Genomic DNA, 21914 nt, shown 5'->3' on the forward strand with positions numbered 1-21914 from the left:
ACCCTCTCCACTTGGATGGGAGGAGGCATGCAGTCACTTCAATGGGGCCGCAAAAGATGCCGACAGCACTCAGTTTGCTGTCTGAAACCGTTGCTCCGTTCCGTGGCCCCGCAAAAAAATACATAACATGTCCTATTCTTGGCCATTTTGCGGACAAGAATAGGCATTTCTACAATGGGCTGCCTATTCCGTTCCCCAAATTGCGGAAGGGACACAGGGCGGCATGAGTGTTTTGCGGATCCGCAATTTGCGGACTACAAAAAACTGAACAGTCGTGTGCATGATGCCTTAACATGTGCCTCAGAAAATTGGAGCACAGAAATATACTACAGTTCCTAGCTGGGAGGAGATTTCAACTCTGGTGTGCAGACAGCAGATGCCACACATTTATTTAAAGGCGCCTCTTAATAAGTAGCTCAGATCCTCCTCCATCAGGGTTTTTTTTCAATACAAAAGCCTGTATTACACAGGCCGATTGAGCAAGCGATTGTCAGGAGGGAAGGGCCCCCATCAATCGCCTGCTCGCTAACGGAGGAGACCACTGCTATTACGTGCAGCAATCTCCTCTCCAGCATGGGTAGCAGCGATCGCTATGCCATCGATCGTTCCCCATGCTATCTAGTGGTTTGCTGGCGGCAGATCGTAATTAGACAGCACGATCTGCTGCCGGTAAACAATGATTAAAAGTCAGAATTGCCAGGTGGACAAGAGATTGCTCATTCATCGGGCAGTCAGTGGCAGTATTACACTGCAAGATGATTGCAGGTGTAATCGGCAGGGGTAATACAGCCTTAGGCCTCATGCACACGGCCACTGCACGGGCAGCATCCGTGTAGCTGCCACAGATGGGTCCAGACTCATTTAACTTGAATGGGTCCATGATCCGTCCACAACGCAAAAAAATAGAACAAGGAGAGGAACCTAATGGAAGCACTCAGAGTCCGTACTGCTTCCGTGCCTCCGTGCTGCCGTGCTGCACCTCCAGATTGTGGATCTATTCAAAGGAATGGGTCTGCATCCATGATGTGGTGAGCACACTGTCAGGGCCCATATATTGCGGACCCTCTGTTTGCGTGCCGTGTTCATGAGGCCTTAAGACTTGTGTGTGAATCGCTGGTCTTTGGTAAATGATCCCATTGTTCTGTAGAAACTCCGCCTTAAGGCTCATGCACATGACCGTATGTATTTTGCGGTCCGCAAAAAATACGGATAACGTCTGTGTGCATTTTATATTTTGCGGAACAGAACAGCTGGCCTCTAATAGAACAGTCCTATTCCTATTTTTGCAGAATGAACATACGGAAATGGAATACAAACAGAGTACCTTCCAATTGTGGACCCGTTGAAATGAATGATTCCGCATACGGTCTGCAAAAAAAACAAAAACGGAACGGACATGGAAAGAAAATACGTTTGTGTGCATGAGCCCTTATTCATGACATGAGGAGTGGTCATTGGAGGGAAAAAGAGAACTTAAAATGTTTTCCTAGGGTGTTCTTTAAAGGCTTGGTCACACAGTGATCTTGGTCACTGGACAGCTGTGGGATCGCCGTGTAGTGGTGCTAGAATAGAAGTTAAAGGGGGTGCAACCGCAGAATCACAAAAAATACAGCAGTGTTGGATATTTTTTTTTTTTGTGTGAGTAGCCCTGCATTTATAGGCTAGCACTACACTGTGATCCCATCACAATCCTTGGACACAACCGACCAAGATCACTGTGTAGCCGAACCCTTGCAGGTTTTTTTTTTTCTTTCTCTCTGTAGATCGAGTGATGTCATTTCAGCTTAAGAAACCCATTCATATAAGAACATGCGAAGTAAAATTCAAGGAGACTTTACAATGACTGAGCACAGGGGGGGGGGGGGGGGGGGAAACGTATAATGGGTCAAATAAGTAGTTTGTTGACACTATAGCAGATTATGGCAGGCAGTAGATCAATCATGTGGCAGTAGGATCAGAGCGGCATACAAAGAGGCTGTTATCATTGAATTCAATTATGCAGAATATAAGATTAGCCAAAAACATATGTAAACACAGAAATAATAAATAAGCTAAAAAAAATGAGGTGTGGGGAGGGATGGATAGAGGGGGAGAAATCCTTGCGGCCAGCAATTCTCCACTATAAGGCCTCTTTCACACTACCGTTTTTTTTTTCCGTTTTGCGGTCCGTTTTTTGCGGTCCGTATACGGAACCATTCATTTCAATGGTTCCGCAAAAAAAACGGAATGTGTTCCGTATGCATTCAGTTTCCGTATTTCCGTTTTTCCGTTCCGTTGGAAGACACCGGCAATGTGCGTTCCGCATTTCGCGGACCAAACATCGCTGGAACTATAATAGAAAATGCCTTTTCTTGTCCGCAGTATTTATTTTTTTCAGGAACGGAATTGCGGATCCGGAAATGTAGATGCGGACACACACATTAAAGATGAATGGGTCCATAAAATCCGGAACTTATCCGGAAAAGAATTGCGGATGTGTGAATGGACCCTTACGGTGTCCCATAAGTGACAAGGGATGGTTTGTGTGTGCATTGATAGGGCTGCCCAGATGAGGATGTGATATCTATGGCACCTTACTAAGTCCTAAAGCACAGTATTGTTTCCAGGGTCCCCAAAGTTTCATATATCCCTGGTGATTCCTGCTTTCCCACCCCTCCAACTCTTCAAGACAGCAGATGTGATCTACTTTATCAACCCATTGCACTAATGTAGGGGGTTCTTTACTAAGCCATTTAAGTGGAATCAATAGCCTTGCCCCTTGTAATAGATGGATGGCTAGGTCATTTTTAGCTGGGCACCAGGTATCATTTGGTAGCCATAACAGGATTGACTCCAGAGTTAGCTTAACATTTGTCGAGGTAATCAGATTGACCTCTTTCGTTACCTCTTCCCAGTAACTCGAAATCTTTGGATAGAACCAAAAGATGTGACTCAGGCTGCCCTCCCTGTCCTCGTATCTCCAGCACATATCCAATGCCTGTAAGCCCAGTAGTTATATTTGTTTAGCAGTGTTATACCAGTGTGTCATCACTTTATATGAGTGTTTCTGAATTCTCACACATCTGGAAAAGCCATGAGAACCCAGATGAATGCGCAATCTTTCAGTCTCAGAGAAGGACCTACCAAGTTCCTCTGACCATTTAAAAACATATGATGGATTCCCTCTGTTTTGGTTGTTTAGGGGAGAGTTATACAGTATAGAAATCCGCTTATGGGGAGGTTATCTTGAATGAGTAGTTTTTCAAACCAAGTGTGGTCTCCCACTCCCACCTTACTCTGTGTTAGCACCTTGCAGGAGGATAATATTTCTGCCTTATCCAGGAAGTTACTGGTGAGGGATGCTAATTCTCTGGGTTGGGGCACACCAGCTGGCTCTACCAGATCTTCCAGAAAGGTGGCCAACGTCTGGAACTGCTCTATAATAGGTTAGTGGATCAGGGAGACCAAAGCCATCATTCTCCTTCGTCAACACAAGTCTACTATATGCTAAGCGCATAGGAAATTTGAAAAAGTAAACTTAATCTGTCTAAAGAAATGCATGGGTACATGTATCGACAGCATTTGTAGGACATAAAGTAACTTGGGCATTATGAAGGTCTTGAGCAAGTTCTTGCGACCCCTCCAGGAGACATGGGGGATTTGGAGAGATTTCAAATAGGATTGAATCTCCCGTATTAGTGGTGGATAGTTGATATGGAAGACTCTTGTGAGGTCCGAGGGGATCTTAATGCCCAGATAGGTGAGGTGCAAAGTTTGCCACTTAATGGGGGTAGCTAATCGCAGTTTAGACCTACCGAGGCTGGAGCTGTTATATTAAGTGCCTCTGATTTAGTGTAGTTTATTTTGAAATTGCAGAGAGTTCCAAAGGTCTCGAAGAGATCTAGCAGGGGAGGAAAGGCACGTGAAGGATTAGTAATGAAGATGAGTAAATCATCTGCAAAGGCAGTCGTATGGTAAGCGGGTAAACGAAGTCCCTGTATTTGGGGATGTTCTCTAATGGTTTGTAATAGCGTCTCCATTACCAGGACAAAAAAGGGCGTCCCATTTTTTTTATAGGAAATGCAGAAGAGAGGATACATTTCACTGATTCTTGCACTAGGAGATCTATATAATGACATTATTGACAAAGGCAGCAGGGATGCCAAATCTTTATGTATAATCTTTTGCATAAAAACCCTCTATCAACGCTAAGGAGGACCAATGACTGTTTAGACGCCCCAGAATAGGAAATGGCATTAGGAATTCTACACGAGGAACAAACCCTGGTTGCTCGGGATGAACAAGTTTGGGTAGAAAAGAGCTCAGTCTAGAAGCAAGAAGTTTCGCCCAAATTTTGACATCAACATTTAAGAGTGATATAAGTCTGTAACTCCCACATTGCTCTGGATCTTTCCCCTCTTTGGGTAGTAAAGTAACCACTGCTTCTAGAGCCGGAGGATGTAGGCCGGCACCTGACATTACAGACCTACATCATTCTGTGATCTGAGGGAGAAGAGTGGGCAAGAATAGCCCACTGGGAAGCCATCTGGACCCGGGCTTTTGCCTAAGACCATTGACTTTATGACCTTGGCGACCTTATCTTCCGTGACCGGTTGAAGCAAAAGTCAAAGGCCTTCAGCGGTAATTGTCCTAAGAAGCAGGGGATCTAGGAAGCCATCAGTGGTCCCACAAGAATCCTGTTCCATTGGATCTCCCTCATCCCTGGGTCAACTCCTAATGTGCCTGCAAAACTTTAGACCTCTTGTGGAGAGCTTCAAATATAGACTTGCAAGCGTAATAACATCCACTCTGTTTTTACCCTTAACAAAAATAAAGCGTCCCTCAGGGTCAGATTGTGAGAGAATATGGTTAAAGGGTACATTCTTAGATATAGCAACACTCACCCCTTGAGGCGTTAACATAAGAACTATAGAACCACATTCTAAAGTACACTTGAGGTAGAGATGGTATGCGTCCTGCTTTAAAATGCGTTTCCTGAAAAAAGCATATATCTGTCTTGGATTTATGTAATTCATTACGTGTTCATGCCTCTCACGTTGTAAGTGGCAGATTTAATCTGAGCCATTTAGAACAGCCAGCTGTGAGTCTTAACCACTTCACATCAGCCCATAGGATCTAAACGTCCTATGGATGGATGTTCTGGAATGTCCTTTCAGAGATGGCAGCTGCACGCTAATCTTGCAGCTGCTGAGCAGGGGGCCCGCTGTTAGTGACAGCAGTGTACCCCAAAGAGAAGGCAGGGACAGTTCCCAGGTGTCCCTGCCTTCTAGATGGCTGTATACACAGCGCTCAATGAGCGCCGTGTATACAGATCAGGAAGCGCTATGCGGGCCGGTGGTTGCGTCTGCCGGGGCCGGGAGAGTGAAGGAGGCCGGTGGTTGCGTCTGCCGGGGCCGGGAGAGTGAAGGAGGTGTCTGTTCTTCCATTGACCTCGATTAGCCCTGCACTGAGGCTGTACAGCCTCTCTGGGGGTTTATTTCCCCTGTAACTGGGGCTACTATATCGGCCCCAGTTACAGAAGAGATCAATAGTGAAGAAAAAAAAAATGTGAAGTTAAATGTCCCCCAGAGGTCTTGTATGACCTTATGGGGGACGCAATGTTTAAAATAAAAAAATAAAGTGTTTACAAAAGAAAAGTTTCACATGTAAAAATATTTCCCCACTTGAATAGTAAAAAAAAAAAAGGTAAAAAATAATACATTTAGTATTGCCGTGTCCATAACGACCGGCTCTATAAATATATCATGTGATCCACCCCGTCCAATAAATACCATTAAAAAATAATAATAAAAACTGTCAAAAAAAAAAGCCATTTTTGTCACCTTACATCACAAAAAGTGCAAATCCAAGTGATCAAAAAGGCATATGTCCCACAAAATGGTACCAATAAAAGAGTCACCTCATCCCGCAAAAAATTAGCCCCTACATAAGAAAATCGCAAAAATAAATAAACTATAGCTCGCAGAACATGGAGACATTAAAACAAAATATTATTTTTTTTGCTTCAAAACTGCTATTGTTGTGTTAAAGTGAAATAAAAAAAAAGAACACATATTAGGTATCGCCGCATCCGTAACAAACAGTTCTATAAAAATATCACATGATCTAACCCCTCAGGTGAACACAGTAAAAAAAAAAAAAAATTAAGAAATAAAAACATTGCCAAAAAAGCAATTTTTTGTCACCTAACATCACATAAAGTGCAACAACAAGCGATCGAAAAGGTGTATACCCCCCAAAATAGTACCAATCAAACCGCCACCTCATCCTGCAAAAAATTAGACCCTAACTAAGACAATCTGTCAAAACATAAAAAAAAAGCTATGGCTCTCAGACTATAGAGACACTAAACATCCTTTTTTTTTGTTTCAAAAATGCTATTATTGTGTAAAATTTAAATAACAAAAAGTATACATATTAGGTATTGCCACGTCCGTAACGATCTGCTCTAAAAAAGAGTCACATGACCTAACCCCTCAGGTGAATGCTGTCAAAAATTAATAAAAACTGTGCTAAAACAACCAATTTTTTGGTCACCTTGCCCCATGAAGTGTAATAATGAATGATCAAAAGATCATATGTACCCAAAAATGGTACCAATAAAAATGTCAACTCTTCCTGCAAAAAACGAGCCCCTGCACAAGATGATCGTCAGAAAACTAAAAAAAATATGGTGTTCAGAAAATGGAGACATTTAAAAAAAAAAAAAAAGCTTTATTACAGTGAGGAACAGAAGTATTTGAACACCCTGCGATTTTGCAAGTTCTCCCACTTAGAAATCATGGAGGGGTCTGAAATTCACATTGTAGGTGCATTCCCACTCAGAGACAGAAAAAAAAAAAAACAGGAAATCACATTGTATGATTTTTAAAGAATGTATTTGTCTTGCACTGCTGAACATAAGTATTTGAACACCTGAGAAAATCTGTGTTAATATTTGGTACAGAAGCCTTTGTTTGCAATTACAGATGTCAAACGTTTCCTGTAGTTCTTGACCAGGTTTGCACACACTGCAACAGGGATTTTGGCCTACTCCTCCACACAGATCTTCTCTAGATCTGTCAGATTTCGGGGCTGTCGCTGAGCAACACGGAGTTTCAGCTCCCTCCAAAGATGTTCTATTGGATTTAGGTCTAGAGAGTGGCTAGGCCACTCCAGAACCTTGATATGCTTCTTAGACCTCATGCACAAGACCGTGGTGTGTTTTGCGGCCCCATTCACCCTCTCCTTTATACAGTGCAGTCGTCCTGTCCCCTTCGCAGAAAAGCACCCCCAAAGCATGATCGTACCACCCCCATGCTTCACAGTAGAGATGGTGTTCTTGGGATGCAACTCATCCTTCTTTTTCCTCCAAACACGACGAGTGAAGTTTAGACCAAAAAGTTCTACTTTGGTCTCATCTGACCACATGACTTTCTCCCATGCCTCATCTGGATCATCCAGATGGTCATTGGCAAACTTCAGATGGGCCTGGACATGTGATGACTTGAGCAGGGGAACCTTCCGTGCAATGCATGATTTGAAACCATGACAACGTAGTGTTCTACCGACAGTGACCTTTGAAACTGTTTGTTATTGACCAGCTCCTCCCTTGTAGTTCTGAGCTGATTCCTCACCTTTCTTATCAGTGATACCCCACGAGGGAGACTGACAGTCGTATTTAGCCTTTTCTATTTTCTAACAATTGCTCCAACAGTTGATCTATTTTCACCAAGCTGCTTGGCCATTGCCCCGTAGCCCTTTCCAGCCTTGTGGAGGGCCACAATTTTGTCTCTGGTGTCTTTTGACAGCTCTTTGGTCTTGCCCATGGTAGTAGTTGGCGTCTGTCTGACTCTGGGGTGGACAGGTGTCTTTAAAGAGCTCAGACAGGTGCTACTAAGTTAATCAGTGGAGTAGAGATGGACTTTTTAAAGGTACAGCAACAGGTCTTTGAGAGCCAGAATTCTTGCCGTTTCTCAGGTGTTCAAATACTTGTGTTCAGCAGTGCAAGACAAATTCTTTAAAAATCATACAATGTGATTTCCTGATATTTTATTTATTTTGTCTCTGAGTGGGAATGCACCTACAATGTGAATTTCAGACCCCTCCATGATTTCTAAGTGGGAGAACTTGCAAAATCGCAGGGTGTTCAAATACCTCTGTTCCTCACTGTATGTAAAACTGAAACAAAGAAAGTAGACATATTTGATATCATTGTGTCCATAACAACCTGCTCTATAAAAATAGCACATGATCTACCCTGTCAGATGAATGTTGTAAAAAAATAAAAACTGTGCCAAAACAGCCATTTTTTTGTTACCTTGCCTCACAAAAAGCGTAATATAGAGCAATAAAAAATCATATATACCCCAAAATATTACCAATAAAACTGGCACCTTAGCCCCTAGTTTCCAAAATGGGGTCACTTTTTGGGAGGTTCTACTGTAAGGGTGCATCAGTGGGGCTTCAATTGGGACATGGTATCTAAAAACCAGTTCAGAAAAATCTGCCTTCCAAAAACCATACGGCGCTCCTTTTCTTCTGCCCTTACATCAGTTTACGAACACATGTGGGGTGTTTCTGTAAACAAAATGATTTACAAAATGATGCCAACATAAAAGTAGACATATGAGGAATGTTAAGTAATAAATATTTTATGAGGTATCACTTTCTGTTTTAAAAGCAGAGAAATTGAAATTTAGAAAATTTGGAATTTTTCAAAATTTTGTATTATTTTATAAATAAAGGTAAAATATATAGACTCATTTACCACTGTCATGAAGTACAATGTGTCACTAGAAAACAATCTGAGAATGGCTTGGAATAGTAAAAGCGTTCCAAAGTTATTACCACAGACTGACACGTGTCAGATTTGAATAATTAGGCTCTGTCAGGAAGGGGGTAAATGGCCCAGATGTGAAGTGGTTAATGCAAATGGTCTGGAGACGTGCAGGAGGGAGGGTGGATAAGATGAGGGAAGGATAGAAGAGAAAAGAAATAGGAACAAAATGAAAATCTATATATATAGTAAATACAAGGGTGTGTGGTGGTATAATGCAGAAGTACTAGGAGGTCCATCACACTATCTGCTAGCAAAATCACCCGTCTAACTGAAGGGGGTGACAGGTGAATATGACTTCTAACAAACATGTAGGCCTGACATAAGAACTCACAGGGCCTGTGTCATTAAAAGTAAACTAATTGAGGTAGTTGCTCAAAATGGAAATAGCAGGTAGTACTAAAGGGTGAACATAGTAAACCACGACTATTAGACTAAGCAATTCTAGTAAAAGGCACTTGGTGGAATCATAGAAGGTCCATAGGCGAATTATAGCATCCGTCCATCACGTAAAGGGTAAAATGGCTGATGGCATGTTGGCAGACGTCCTCTTATGCAGCTAAAAGATAAACCCTTTAATGGCAGTATGCCACTCCTTGAACTGCTTTAATAAACCATGGTTGGACCATCAGTTCAAGTGGTGGTTTTCTTGGAGCTGGGTGACTTCTTTTTCCCAACTAGCAACCAGGTTCCTGGATCCGGTAAGGCTGGTAGCAAATCTTGCTGTGTGGCTACAGATAGCCAGGGTGGGATATCCAGCGGAGGAATTTGTAGTAGAGACCACGCTGCAGGAAGATCTGTTGGTGTTCTAATAGTGCACTGTTTCCCGCTTTTGGTGAATGGGCCGAAGGGAAAAAGTCACCTGAAAGCTACATCGTTGGCCTTCAAGTGGTCTGTAAAAAGACGTAGCAGCCGTCTTTTGTATAAGGACAAAGGCAGAGACTGGGGAGGAGTAAAGTGAAAAGAAGGCAGAGCAGCCTGGGCACCTACACACTGAACGCCGCCCCAGGGCACTTACACACTGAACGCCGCCCCAGGGCACTTACACACTGAACGCCGCCCCTGGGCACTTGCCAGTGCTCATTTGCATATGAATTCAACTTTGTTTTTCCTGCTGGTGCAAGTCTAAAGAAGAGAAGAAAGGTACCGTTACAATCCTGTATAGGTGTGCTACAGAGCCATGTAAGCACTGTATATGGCCATATGGAGGTGACAGACTCCCTTTAAAACCATATGTTTGGTCCACTGATTGGATGCGGACCCATTTATTTTCATGGGTCCACAAAAAGCACATGGATGTCATCTGTTTGCTGTCCGCAGCCATGCTGCAAATTATGGAACATGTCCTATCCCATCTGTTTCATGGACAATAGGCATTTTGACAACGGGGGCCCCAAGTAGTGCAGGATGCACATGGCTGTTATCCGCATTTTGCGGACCACAAAACAGATACAAATGTAGCCTTAGCTGCACATTTAAAGAGAACGTGAAATCAAAATTTTATGTTACACATTATTTAAAAGTGTAGCTGTTTTTATTATTTTCAGTTTTGCATGTATATTTAAAAAATCTCAACTATTGCAGTTTTAGGCTGACACTTGTTACCTCGAGATTAGTTTTGGCAGTGTACACTGGGGCTGAGGAGGTTTTCATCTCTTTATCCTTAATACAGTGGTCTTCATCCTCTTAGTGTCCCATCTACAAAATATTTACTCGCCTTACCCTTATTCCCTGACTAGGGGTGCAACTGGGGCCTCTGGAGGCAGCAGGCCAGTGGAGATGCAGTGATGTCAGTGCACTGCCTGCCTCGGAAAGCAGACAGCATCCTGATTGCTGCAGTAGAATAGCAGTCCAGGGAGTCTATGGCTTTGGCTACTGATGATATAAGAGCATCAATTGACACTTTTAAGTTTCATTTATGATGTGAAACTTTTTTTAAAAGTCACAGCTCCATGTCAGGCAACCCCCCCTGACATACTTTCACTGACTGCGGTGAAACCACATCACACACCAAATTAGATAAAACAGAACACCATTCCCATTTGGCATAGGTGTGCAAAGCAACTCAGTCTAAAAACAAAATAGCCTCAAACACACCTGCCGTGATAAATGCTTCTTTCTAGTAGTCTGAATGTTTTTCAGAGCTGCATAGACTGATTTAAAATATAACATGCTGTCAGCAACTACCACTAGAGTTATTCAGTTCAATGTACTGACAGTATGCAGGTCACTCCTAAGCTCCCTCTAGTGGTGACTGCAATAAACCACCAGCATATTATCTTTAAAATTATGTCCATGTAAAAGATTTGGGGCTTTTATAAGAAACTGAGTTTCACTATAAAAATTGTTTAAAGGGAACCTGTCACCGGGATTTTGTGCAAAGAGCTGAGGACATGGGTTGCTAGATCGCCGCTAGCACATCAGCAATACCCAGTCCCCATAGCTCTGTGTGCTTCTATTGTGTAAATAAACCGATTTGATACATATGCAAATTAACCTGAGCTGAGTCCTGTCCCTGACTCATCTCAGGTTAATTTGCATATGTATCAAATCGGTTTATTTTTAAAGACTATTTTGTAACTATATGCATGATAGTGGTCTGACTTACTGTTAGAGAGCAGATGAGCAGTCTAAGGGCTGCCATACACATTCAGAAGTTCAGATCACTCGGCTGGCGGCCATATTTTCCAACTTCCTCCTCTTACACATACACTTTGGCCAATCTGAACGTGTAAGTGTATTATATGGGGAGTGTGGAGAAAGCCACTGCCAAACACTTGTGGCGGCAGCTTATCTCCTAGGAGAACTAAAGGTTTGGGCTAAAATATTGACTTTGCCAGATTATATCGGGGGAGAAAGAATCGGGAGCTACCACCTATATCAGATTGTTGGATGAACCTGCTGTTTTCGGTGTCAGCTTATGGGGCTAAACTGCTGTAAACCCTCATTTACAGATCAGGAGATCCGTGTGATTTACAACCAAGCAGAGACCTACCTACCCAATATCTGGAGTAGGCCTTTGAGTGAACCAATAAAAGTTGTCTGGACTAGAACTTCACAGCAAATTAGTGGTTTAGTCAGTATGGACAACGGGCATTACATTTGAAATACTTGGCAGTGTAGTCATCTTTAAATAATGAGAGATGATTACTTGCTTGAGGCTGTGCCTTAAGACCTGACTACACTTCTACAGAGAGCCAAATTAGAGCAGCACTGAAAAGAACTCGTCACCAGGCTGAGTTTTTTTTTATTTTTTTTATTATTTTTAATCTGATTATTTCAAGCTGTGTGATAAGTAATACTGGGAGAGTGGAGGTATGTAGCTCTGCATGGTACTACATGGCAGCCATTCATATGGATGGCCATATTTCTAATACACGGACTGGCCAGGCACCTTATGACTTCTGAAGATGCTCTAAAGCAGTGTTCCTCAACGCCAGTCCTCAGGGCCCACCTGCCGGTCATGTTTTCAGGATTTCCTTAGTATTGAGCAGGTGATATGAGTGTCAGGGCATCAGGACTTACCACAGGTGTTCATTCTGTGAGATATTCTCAAATCATGACCGAGAGGTGGCTGCAGAGGAGTGGAGTTGAGGATCTCCACTCTAGAAAGAAGGTAGTTACTACAGTATATGGTGACTGAGTCTGACTACTAATGTAGTCACAAGGTTATGGTAACACATACAGAAAAATAAGCTTTTGTGGTGGTGGGGGGGGATGGGTTTCATTGCGTTAAACAAAATGTCTATGAAGTGTAGCAGAAAAGTAAATTTTAAGTTATTTATTTTTTTATTCCTTTGCAGTTACGAGAACTGGTCAGCATGTGCATTTACCCTGATCCAGACCAAAGGCCGGACATTGGATACGTCCATCAGATAGCGAAACAGATGCATGTGTGGACTTCAAGCACATGAAGCCAAGAGTCTGCCTTGTCAAGAAAGACCCCAATACGCCTTACTTATTATAAAAAAATAAAAATAAAAAACACACAGGAAAAAAAACACTTCTTTTAAGAAGCAGAGGCCCCAGAAAATCCAGCAAGAGCAGCCTCTTCAATGATGTGGCCCGTCTGTCTATGAAGGATTTTGTAGGCCAGGACTCAGGTGACATTTCTGGGAGAAAACAAACTCGTATAAAAGGATTGTACATGTAACATTGCAGGCATAGAACCTAAAGAGTTTTGTGTGAATTTAGGTTAGGCTAAGGATGAATGAGGTGCGAGGAAGCACCCGAATATAAATTACAATGTGAACAGTAAAATAATTCCTCCAGTGAACTCGTTTTTTTAGGTTGTGTAGTTTGATGATTCCCCAACTCCTGGGCTACTGGATTTCAGATAAGTAGATACATATATGTTTTATTGCAGATTGTTAGTGAATAACCTTTTAGATGTAAATTCATTTTCTGGATTCTTAAATTAGCTTTTTATATATATTATTTTTTGTTTTGTTTTTTGGAGGGGAGGGGGGGGGGGTGGATAAGATTAGTGCTTATCTAATAACTGTGTCGTTGATTTTCCATTGCATACTGGCACACTGTGTCTAGAGGTCACGGTAGCTTTGGATTTAACATTTTTTTTTAAATCCCAAAGTTTGTCAGACTTCACTATAGAAGCCGTGTTAACCCAGCAGAATGAGGTGAAACCAAGCCAAGAAGTGTCTGTTAACTGTGAATGCAGCATTTAGCAATGTGAACTCTAACAGAAAAGCTCCTACCCATTGAAGGAATCCCTTAAACTCTTGAATGGTATATCCAGATGAGGACAACCAAGCTTGCGTTGAACTGCAACTCCCAGCAGGCTTTGACAGACTATAGAGCATCTCAAGTAATACTGCCATGCAGGCTTGTAAAGACGCGCGGTTACAGTATCTGCTCCTATGTTCATAACATATGGCTTACTCAAGGTGTTATTTTTGAGGCTGGAAAAAAGACTTTGCTAATAAAGAATTACTTCTTACTTTGTATTTTTCCTGGAAAATATTCCTAATGTTATACTATTTAACCGTGGTAAGAATTTTCGCTTCAAATATGGAGCCAGTATGTTAATGCTAGAGGGAGACTCTTTGTGGAAGAACATGTATCAAAACTGGTGCAAAGGAAAACTGGCTATAGAAACTAATCAGATTCCACCTTTCAAAGCTGAAAAAATGAGGTGGAAGCTGATTGGTTGCTATGGGCAACTAAGCCAGTTTTTCTTTGCACCGTTTTTGATAACTCTCCCCACTATTTATACATTAATCAATAACCAGAGTGAGCTCCCCAGGGCTCCAGATGGCGACCAAAACGGTCGCCAATGCGCCTTAAAATTTGCAGATGGCGACAAGACTTTTCAGTCTTGTCGCCATTTGCGACTGTACCGCCGCGATCCTGCGCAGCCTATGTTCTCGTAGCACAGTCAGTGGAGAAGGAAGGAGTCCCTCCCTCTCCACTGTGACGCGGCCGCCACTACCACCAATGGGCAGATAGCAGGGAGGAGGAGGGGAGGAGCTGTCGCCACTGCCCCACCAATGAATGTAAAACATAAGTATAGGCAGCGGTATCACAGACCCGGCACCCGGCCTCAATAACAGGGCATGCGATCTGCGGTAATTAACCCCTCAGGTGCCACAGATCGCATGCCCTGTTATTGAGGCCGGGTGCCGGGTCTGTGATACCGCTGCCTATACTTATGTTTTACATTCATTGGTGGGGCAGTGGCGACAGCTCCTCCCCTCCTCCTCCCTGCTATCTGCCCATTGGTGGTAGTGGCGGCCGCGTCACAGTGGAGAGGGAGGGACTCCTTCCTTCTCCACTGACTGTGCTACGAGAACATAGGCTGCGCAGGATCGCGGCGGTACAGTCGCAAATGGCGACAAGACTGAAAAGTCTTGTCGCCATCTGCAAATTTTAAGGCGCATTGGCGACCGTTTTGGCGCTGACCAATCACAGCGCAGAGAGAGGGAGTTGTTTTTTTCTTCCTCTCTCTGCGCTGTGATTGGTCATCGCTGCTGTCAGGGGGAAGGACAGACACTGGCGTCTCCTCCTCCTTGCTCTGAATGTTGAAATTACCGGGGACCACAGCGGGTGAACGGAGCGGCGCCCAGGACTAATAGTAAGTGCACTTAGATCCCTGGGCGCCGCTCTATGCAGCCTACTACTAATAAGTTAATATTCTTTGGACCCACGAAAGGTCCTCTTTAATTACCGTACATTCATTGGTGATGCAGTGGGCCCCCCCCCACCCACCCATTATCACTGGCCACAAGTCCCCGTCCCCCCCATTATCACTGGCCACAAGTCCCCCCCCCCCCCCATTATCACTGGCCACAAGTCTCTCCCCCCCCCCCCCCCATTGTTATATGGTGGCCACAGGGTCCCATCCCCTCCATTGGTGGCAGTGGCATATTACACTGCTGGGGCTCAGATCGTTACCATGGCAGCCAGGACGCTACTGGAGCCCTGGCTGCCATGTTCAGCTCCCTGCTGCTGTGTGTACAGAGCACAGGGCAGCAGGGAGAGTGCGCGATCCTATTCACCCTGATAGATCTCTATCAGGGTGAATGGCACAAGGGATGAAAAGATCCAGGTTCTAGTCCTAAGGGAAGAAATGGTTATTAAATAAAAAGTTAAACAAAAAAAACACCAAAATACTAAAAGTTTAAATGGCCCCCTTCCCAGTTTTACATATAAAATTTACAAACAATAAAGAATTAACATATTACATATCGCCACGTCCCAAAAAGTGTAAGCTATTAAAATATAAAAAAATATTTCCGCTCGGTGAAGGCCGTAACAGAAAAAAAAAAAACTAAACCACGCAATTCGCCATTTTTAAGTCACCTTGTCCCCCAGAAGATGTCACTGGATGTGAGAGGTATGTGGTGCTGTTTTCTCCTATATGTAGTGCTGGCTCACTACTGTGACCTGCGTCTGCATATTAAATTATATGCATTTTAAATTTGGCGACTAAAAAATGTAATTTGGCTCCTAACTTTTTTAGTTTAGGAGCCAATGGCTCCTGGTAATTTTTTTTTTGTCTGGAGCACTGCTCCCTCTAGTGGTGGTAAGAGGCAATCAGAATTTTGAATGGAGTCTGTCACCAGGAAATTCACCGTTAAACCAGGCACAATGCCATATAAGCCAGCTAAATGTAATGATATATTTCACCTAACAATCCATAGCTTCATTCTAGATTTAAAAAAATATACAAATGAGCAGTTAGGTGCAGTGAGAGTGGCCCAAGACTCCATCAGTCAAGGAGAGGGACAGGGTGCACAGAGTGTCTTGCCACCATTGTCTGATAGGTGCGGGTCAAACCTCTGGGACCCACACCTACACCAAGAACGGAGTTGGGAAAGCTCTGTCCCAATACAAGTGAAAGGGAGCGCACTGCGCTTGTGCAGCCACCGCTCCCATTCATTTCTATGGGGGCTGATGGGAATAGCACTCAGCTATTTTCGGCAGCTCCATGGAAATGAATGTAGGGCAGCTGTGCTGCACAGAGCGCCCTCCACCGCCTTTCCCCGCTCAGTTCTCACTGTAAATGCGGTTCCCACACCTATCAGACAATGGGGGCATATCCTAGCAATATGCCCCCATTCTCTGAGATGGGAAAACCCCTTTAATTGTTTATTTTCATATGAATTAAAAGCACGTTTTCTCCTGAATGAAGCAACATTAAGGCCTTATGCATACAATCCTAACCGTATTTTGGTCAGCAAGAAACGAATACCTTTCATGTGCATTCAATAGAAATGGATAGGGGATAACTTCATGTATCCAGAATACCCCTTTAAGTCTGGGCTATAAAATAAACACATGACAAGTATGTAAAGGACAAAAACATTTATTTCATTTTCTAACCAAAAGGTTACGACAGGGGCAAGTGTTTAACATGTGTTCAAATGTACTATAAAGACTGAGGCTTAAAGGGGTCGTCCAAACAGTATTTTTTTAAAGTTCAGAATGGTTTAAAAAAAAAAAAAATCAAACAAAGTAATTCCTCACAGATACTCCACCGTCCCCTGGGTCTCTATACTTCATGTTCCATCTCAATATAAAAATGTAACCGCTCAACCAATCCCTGGCTGTAGTGGGCCATATTTCTGAGTCCAGAGACCAGGAAGTGCAGAGAACGGTGGAAGACCCGAGGATCTGTATTATTGTTTTTTTCTTTTAAAGCATTTTTTGTCTTTTTTGTATACTGGTTGGACAACTCCTTTAATGCCCCAACACAAGCAAAGAAATTAGGAGATATCCATAGTCTGCACAGTTTCTTCCATCACATCCAGATTGAAATGGGTAATCTTTTCGGACAGAACTCCTGTTGTACCTCTCTTGTATTTGTAATTTCCTGCCCTGTAAAACAGAACTGTACATTACTAGCCGCCCTCTACGTACATACGGTCACCCCACAAGAAGATGTGGGCTCTGTGCACAGTAATACTAGTCTTCACACTCGCCTGACTCCTTTCTTGTTAGCCTCATCATGAGGACGGATATAGTCCACCTTGTTCTTGGTAATCACACACAGGTCTATGTTACTTCCAGATCCCAAGTCATTAAAGATACCAGAGGCAATAGCGTCTCGCACGAGCCGTTTCGCTTCTTCCTCCTGCAAGAAATATATAATATAAACGTATCAGTCTCCCCACTAATGTCTTCATTATCAGCAGGTCATACATACATTTTATGGACTTGAGGGTACAGGGGAAACTTACCAATAATGGGCCTGAGATGCAATACCAGACAAAACCCATAGAGAGGACACTTGGTAAACACAAATAAAACCAAATCATGAGATTTTTATACATGCCACTTAGGTCGATGTCAAATATTCACTGATGTTGAGGAGACCACAAGTCTCCATCACCAGACATGGCCCATGGACAAGGGTGGTTCTACTAAAATGAATTCTGAGAAGATATCTTAGAACATGCATTGCATTTTAGGCTACTTTCACACGTGTGGTAAAGCTCTCTGGCAGGCTGTTCTAGCGGAGGAACAGTCTGCCAGAGTTCACCATAGCTGCATAGAGCAGTGCACGGCCAGAGCCCATTCAGTATTGATCCGGTGGGGATTCAGCCGATAAGTGCCAGGTTTCAGCACGGGAGTTGTAGTTTCACAACAGCTGGAGTGCCGGAGGTTGTCTACAGTATCATTTATTCCGATAATTTAAGGCAGTGTTTCCCAACCAGTACACCTCCAGCTGTTGCAAAACTACAACTCCCAGCATGCCCGCACAACCAAAGGCTGTCCGGGTGTTGTAGTTTTGCAACAGCTGGAGGCACACTGGTTGGGAAACACTGATTTAAGGGATTCCTGATGTCGCAATTCCCGAATATTTCTTCTTTATATTACAAATATAAACCTAGGGATATGTGTGGAAGACTGATGCCCATTGCTGCTCTGTGGCACCAGTGCTATCAGACTGGATACAAGCAATTTGCATAGAGGCATACACACAAAGCCGTGCTCCTGTAAAACCTCCAGGCGCTCAGCTCTTTCTTGCCTTTAATAGAAAAAGCAGCCCGTGTGTAATTAAAGAAAAGAAAGTTTGGGAGCAAATAACCAGGCCTGCGAGTAGTTTACAGCTGCGAAGTCCAAAGTACCCGGGAATATGTTACCCCTGGGTCTGTGCTGCTTCTTAAATGAGATTACAATAAGAGTGATGTATGGTAAGACGAGTCAGCGGTGACAAGCAGCTCTTTATAGAGCTATCTGTTTGCTTCCATCACTGTATCACACAATGTGTCCCTGGGCTCCAATGTGCACAGCCATTTACCAGCAGATGACAAATGGCCAACACTTGGAGAAGGCAGGAGAGGGGTCCAGATCGGTCACCGCAGCTGCGGCATGCGGCTCGTGGTGGCCTGAACAGCCCCAGAGTTCATTAAACTGACCGGTAATGGTTCTCTCAAGATGCGCCAGAGGAATTCTTCGGTAAGGGCAAAAATAAACAAGTCAGACTGGACGGGCAATCTGAAATGGTGGCTGATAAATTATTTATAACGCGCACAATTGTCTACATTTAATATCGGAGCTGCTCGCGGCATCTTTAAAAGATGATTTATGTGCCGTAATGCTATTAAACTTTATATGGGCCCTCGGCTGGCCATAAAGTCTGCAGAGATTTAGAGAATGAGCTTTAAACTGTCGAGGCCTGCTTGATGGCAGACGTGGGGCTGTATTAAATCTTAGCTTTAAGCCGGCTGTCGGGAGGAAGGTATTTTGTGCAGGATCAGGTGCTGATGGATTACCTTGATGGGCCTTTTACGATTCAGCTATTGAAAGGAGGGCTGCCGTGGATAGTCCGCTTTCACTGTGGCAGGTTAGGACAATGTGCTCGGGCCGGTGAGCCGTACAGTACACTGCTCCTGCCGGGTGGTCTTGTGGTAATTTGGCAGCAGCATTAACATCTTAAGCACTTAATATTTCATAGTCAGACATGAGCTATACTTAACCAAGAGGTCTAAAATAGAAAGGCTGAACCATATCCACAATTCTTCAGAAGGCCACATTGATTGTCTTGGTTTTCCAAAAGACAATATTCACCAGATAAATCAGCTGGCGCTGTGATGCTGATGATCATGTGGCCTGTGTTTGTCTTTTCTTTATATGTCAGCAGGAGCAGCTATAGCCAGGGTCAGACTGGTAACTTAAAGTGACCCCGGGGGAAAAAAATAAATGGCCTCATGTTGTAGGCAGGTCCAAATTGACAGAAGGGGCAACACAAATAGTAAGGGAACAGAAGTAAACAGGGCCTGCAATATCAGTGCAGCACAAAATACCGCCCCAGCAGAACCAAATATAATGCACCACAAAATACTGTTTCCTTCACCACTTCAACTGTATCACAGTCCTGAGGACGGTGATACAGTTGCGTTCAGGAGGGAACTTGCAACCGTTGCACATCAGATCACTATATACCCAGTCAGCGGTTGTGGGGAGGACTTGGGTGGCCAGTCCACCCCTGGCAATAACAGTCACATGCCATCACACATTATTGCTTGTTAGGGATTAAAAGTGGAATATTATAGTCTGTTTTGGCATTTCACCCAAATATCGCCCAGCAGAATCAAATATTATGGTGCAGCACAAAATACCTCCCCAGCAGAACCAAATATCATAGCGCAGCAAAAGATACCACCCCAGCAGAACCAACTACCACAGTGCAGCACAAAATACCACCCCAGCAGAACCAACTACCACAGTGCAGCACAAAATACCACCCCAGCAGAACCAACTACCACAGTGCAGTACAAAATACCACCCCAACAGAACCAAATACAGTGCAGCACAAAATACCACCCCAGCAGAACCAAATATCATAGCGCAGCAAAAGATACCACCCCAGCAGAACCAACTACCACAGTGCAGCACAAAATACCACCCCAGCAGAACCAACTACCACAGTGCAGTACAAAATACCACCCCAACAGAACCAAATACAGTGCAGCACACAATTCTGCCACCTTCACCACAGTATTCAACTGCATCACCATCCTGAGGACAGTGATACAGTTGAGTTCAGGAGGGCATTTGAAACCATTACGCATCAAATCACTATGTACCCAGTTGACCGATGCGAGGAGGACTTGTGTGGCCAGTTAACCCCCGGCTATAACAGTCATGTTCCATCACACATTATGGCTGCACACTTGTTGGGGATTTAAAATTGGAATATTATAGTCTATTATAGACCCTTCTCCCAGACAGCCCCCTGGAAAAATCTGCTGTGAGGGCATTAGGAATGGAGAGTCACTCTAAGGCCATACAAACACTATAAACCTATGTACAATCATTATATAAATATATAGCAAGTAGGGCTGTGTTGACAGTACGTTTGGGTTCATGTCAGTTGATATACGTAGCACAGAACTCTACAGTCATGTTAGATGAACGTGGCGATTAACCCTCCCTATCTGTGTAGGTTAAGTTGATGGGCAGGAAGGGGTTAACCCGCTTCTTGTGTGTGCAGTAGGATAAATAAACTGCTTTTAGCACAGCAAAGCCTTGCAATTATGAGGGACCAAGTGACAGGGTGCAGGGCTCGCTGTCAGCTACATAATAAATGGCTTGTGTTTGCCAAATGACCACTTACAGCTGCACATCAGCTTGGTTTCTATCTGAGGGCAATTAAATTTACACTGGGGGGTTTGGGAATTGTGTACGAGCAGGCAGGATACAGGAGAGGGAATCCATACACATCTTACACATTTACTACTATTCCAATGTAACGTCGGGCTGGCTCGGTGCACATAGGAACCTTTTGTCAGATGCTGCAGAGCTGAACTTGTCGTCAACGCACAGCTCGGTGTAGTATGACCTGTGGATTAACACAGGACTGCAGCTAATCCTGCTTTAAAGGGGTTGTCCTAACACCAAAGTCCTTTCTGAAGATTGACGTCTGACTGGTAATGCGCTGATCAAGCCTATACAGTAAGGGAGACCACAAGGTGCGGCTGGTTACACGTGACCAAGCTGCACCCAGTGGGCACACGACTATGCGTCAATTGGCTAACGTGGGTGGGTGGAGCTTGGCCTGGTCCTACCTGTGGTCAGAGCGGAAATGTCATATTATAGGCTGGCCATACAAACGGCTAATGGGAGGTGGTCCCCAGTGCGGTAACCCCCCATCATTAGTTCTACAGGGCTTATAGCTGGGGTCGGCCACCTCCAGTAGTTGTGAAACCACAACTCCCAGCATGCACACCTTCTCATCTGTTCTTAGAACACCGACAGAAATAAATAGAGCACGCTGGGAATTGTAGTTTCACAGAACCATGGTATATGGAAATAGTCTGCCCTCTAACTTAGCATCACAATGCAATTTCAAGGACTTCAGCTCTGCTATATCAGTGTGTATATTTTAAACAGATATGCATTGATTTACCTGAAACCCTATGTAAAACCACATTTATGCGTATACCAAAAACAGATGTAAAATTTACTGAAATGTACATGTAATAGTCTGGAACAGCCCCCACATCCCAGTTCTGATGCCATGGGACCCCCCTTCACTGACTGCACCTCACACATGCAATAAAATATGTTAATATTTCATTGCAGCGAGGAGGATGCCAGGGTATAAATTCAGCATCTGTTGTCTGCAGGG

At 43.7% G+C, this 21914-nt stretch overlaps 2 protein-coding genes across 4 annotated transcripts in view; one reads left to right on the top strand and one right to left on the bottom strand.

The window, feature by feature from the left end:
• Positions 1 to 13775, top strand: part of NEK6 (NIMA related kinase 6) — a 190089-nt gene extending 176314 nt beyond the window's left edge. For all 3 annotated transcript variants that reach the window (XM_044268296.1, XM_044268295.1, XM_044268297.1), the window contains exon 11: positions 12622 to 13775. In XM_044268296.1, the coding sequence (XP_044124231.1) occupies positions 12622 to 12732 (111 nt within the window). In that variant the 3' untranslated portion in view covers positions 12733 to 13775. The remainder of the gene's footprint in view (positions 1 to 12621) is intronic.
• Positions 13776 to 16627: 2852 nt separating this feature from the next.
• Positions 16628 to 21914, bottom strand: part of PSMB7 (proteasome 20S subunit beta 7) — a 62500-nt gene continuing 57213 nt past the window's right edge. The window contains exons 7-8 of the mRNA XM_044268610.1: positions 17260 to 17411; positions 16628 to 17155 (exon numbers count right to left, since the gene is read on the bottom strand). Coding sequence (XP_044124545.1) covers positions 17044 to 17155; positions 17260 to 17411 — 264 coding nt within the window. The 3' untranslated portion in view covers positions 16628 to 17043. The remainder of the gene's footprint in view (positions 17156 to 17259; positions 17412 to 21914) is intronic.

This window comes from Bufo gargarizans, chromosome 9 (genome assembly GCF_014858855.1).
Source record: "Bufo gargarizans isolate SCDJY-AF-19 chromosome 9, ASM1485885v1, whole genome shotgun sequence".
In the NCBI taxonomy this organism is placed as follows: Eukaryota; Metazoa; Chordata; class Amphibia; order Anura; family Bufonidae; genus Bufo; species Bufo gargarizans.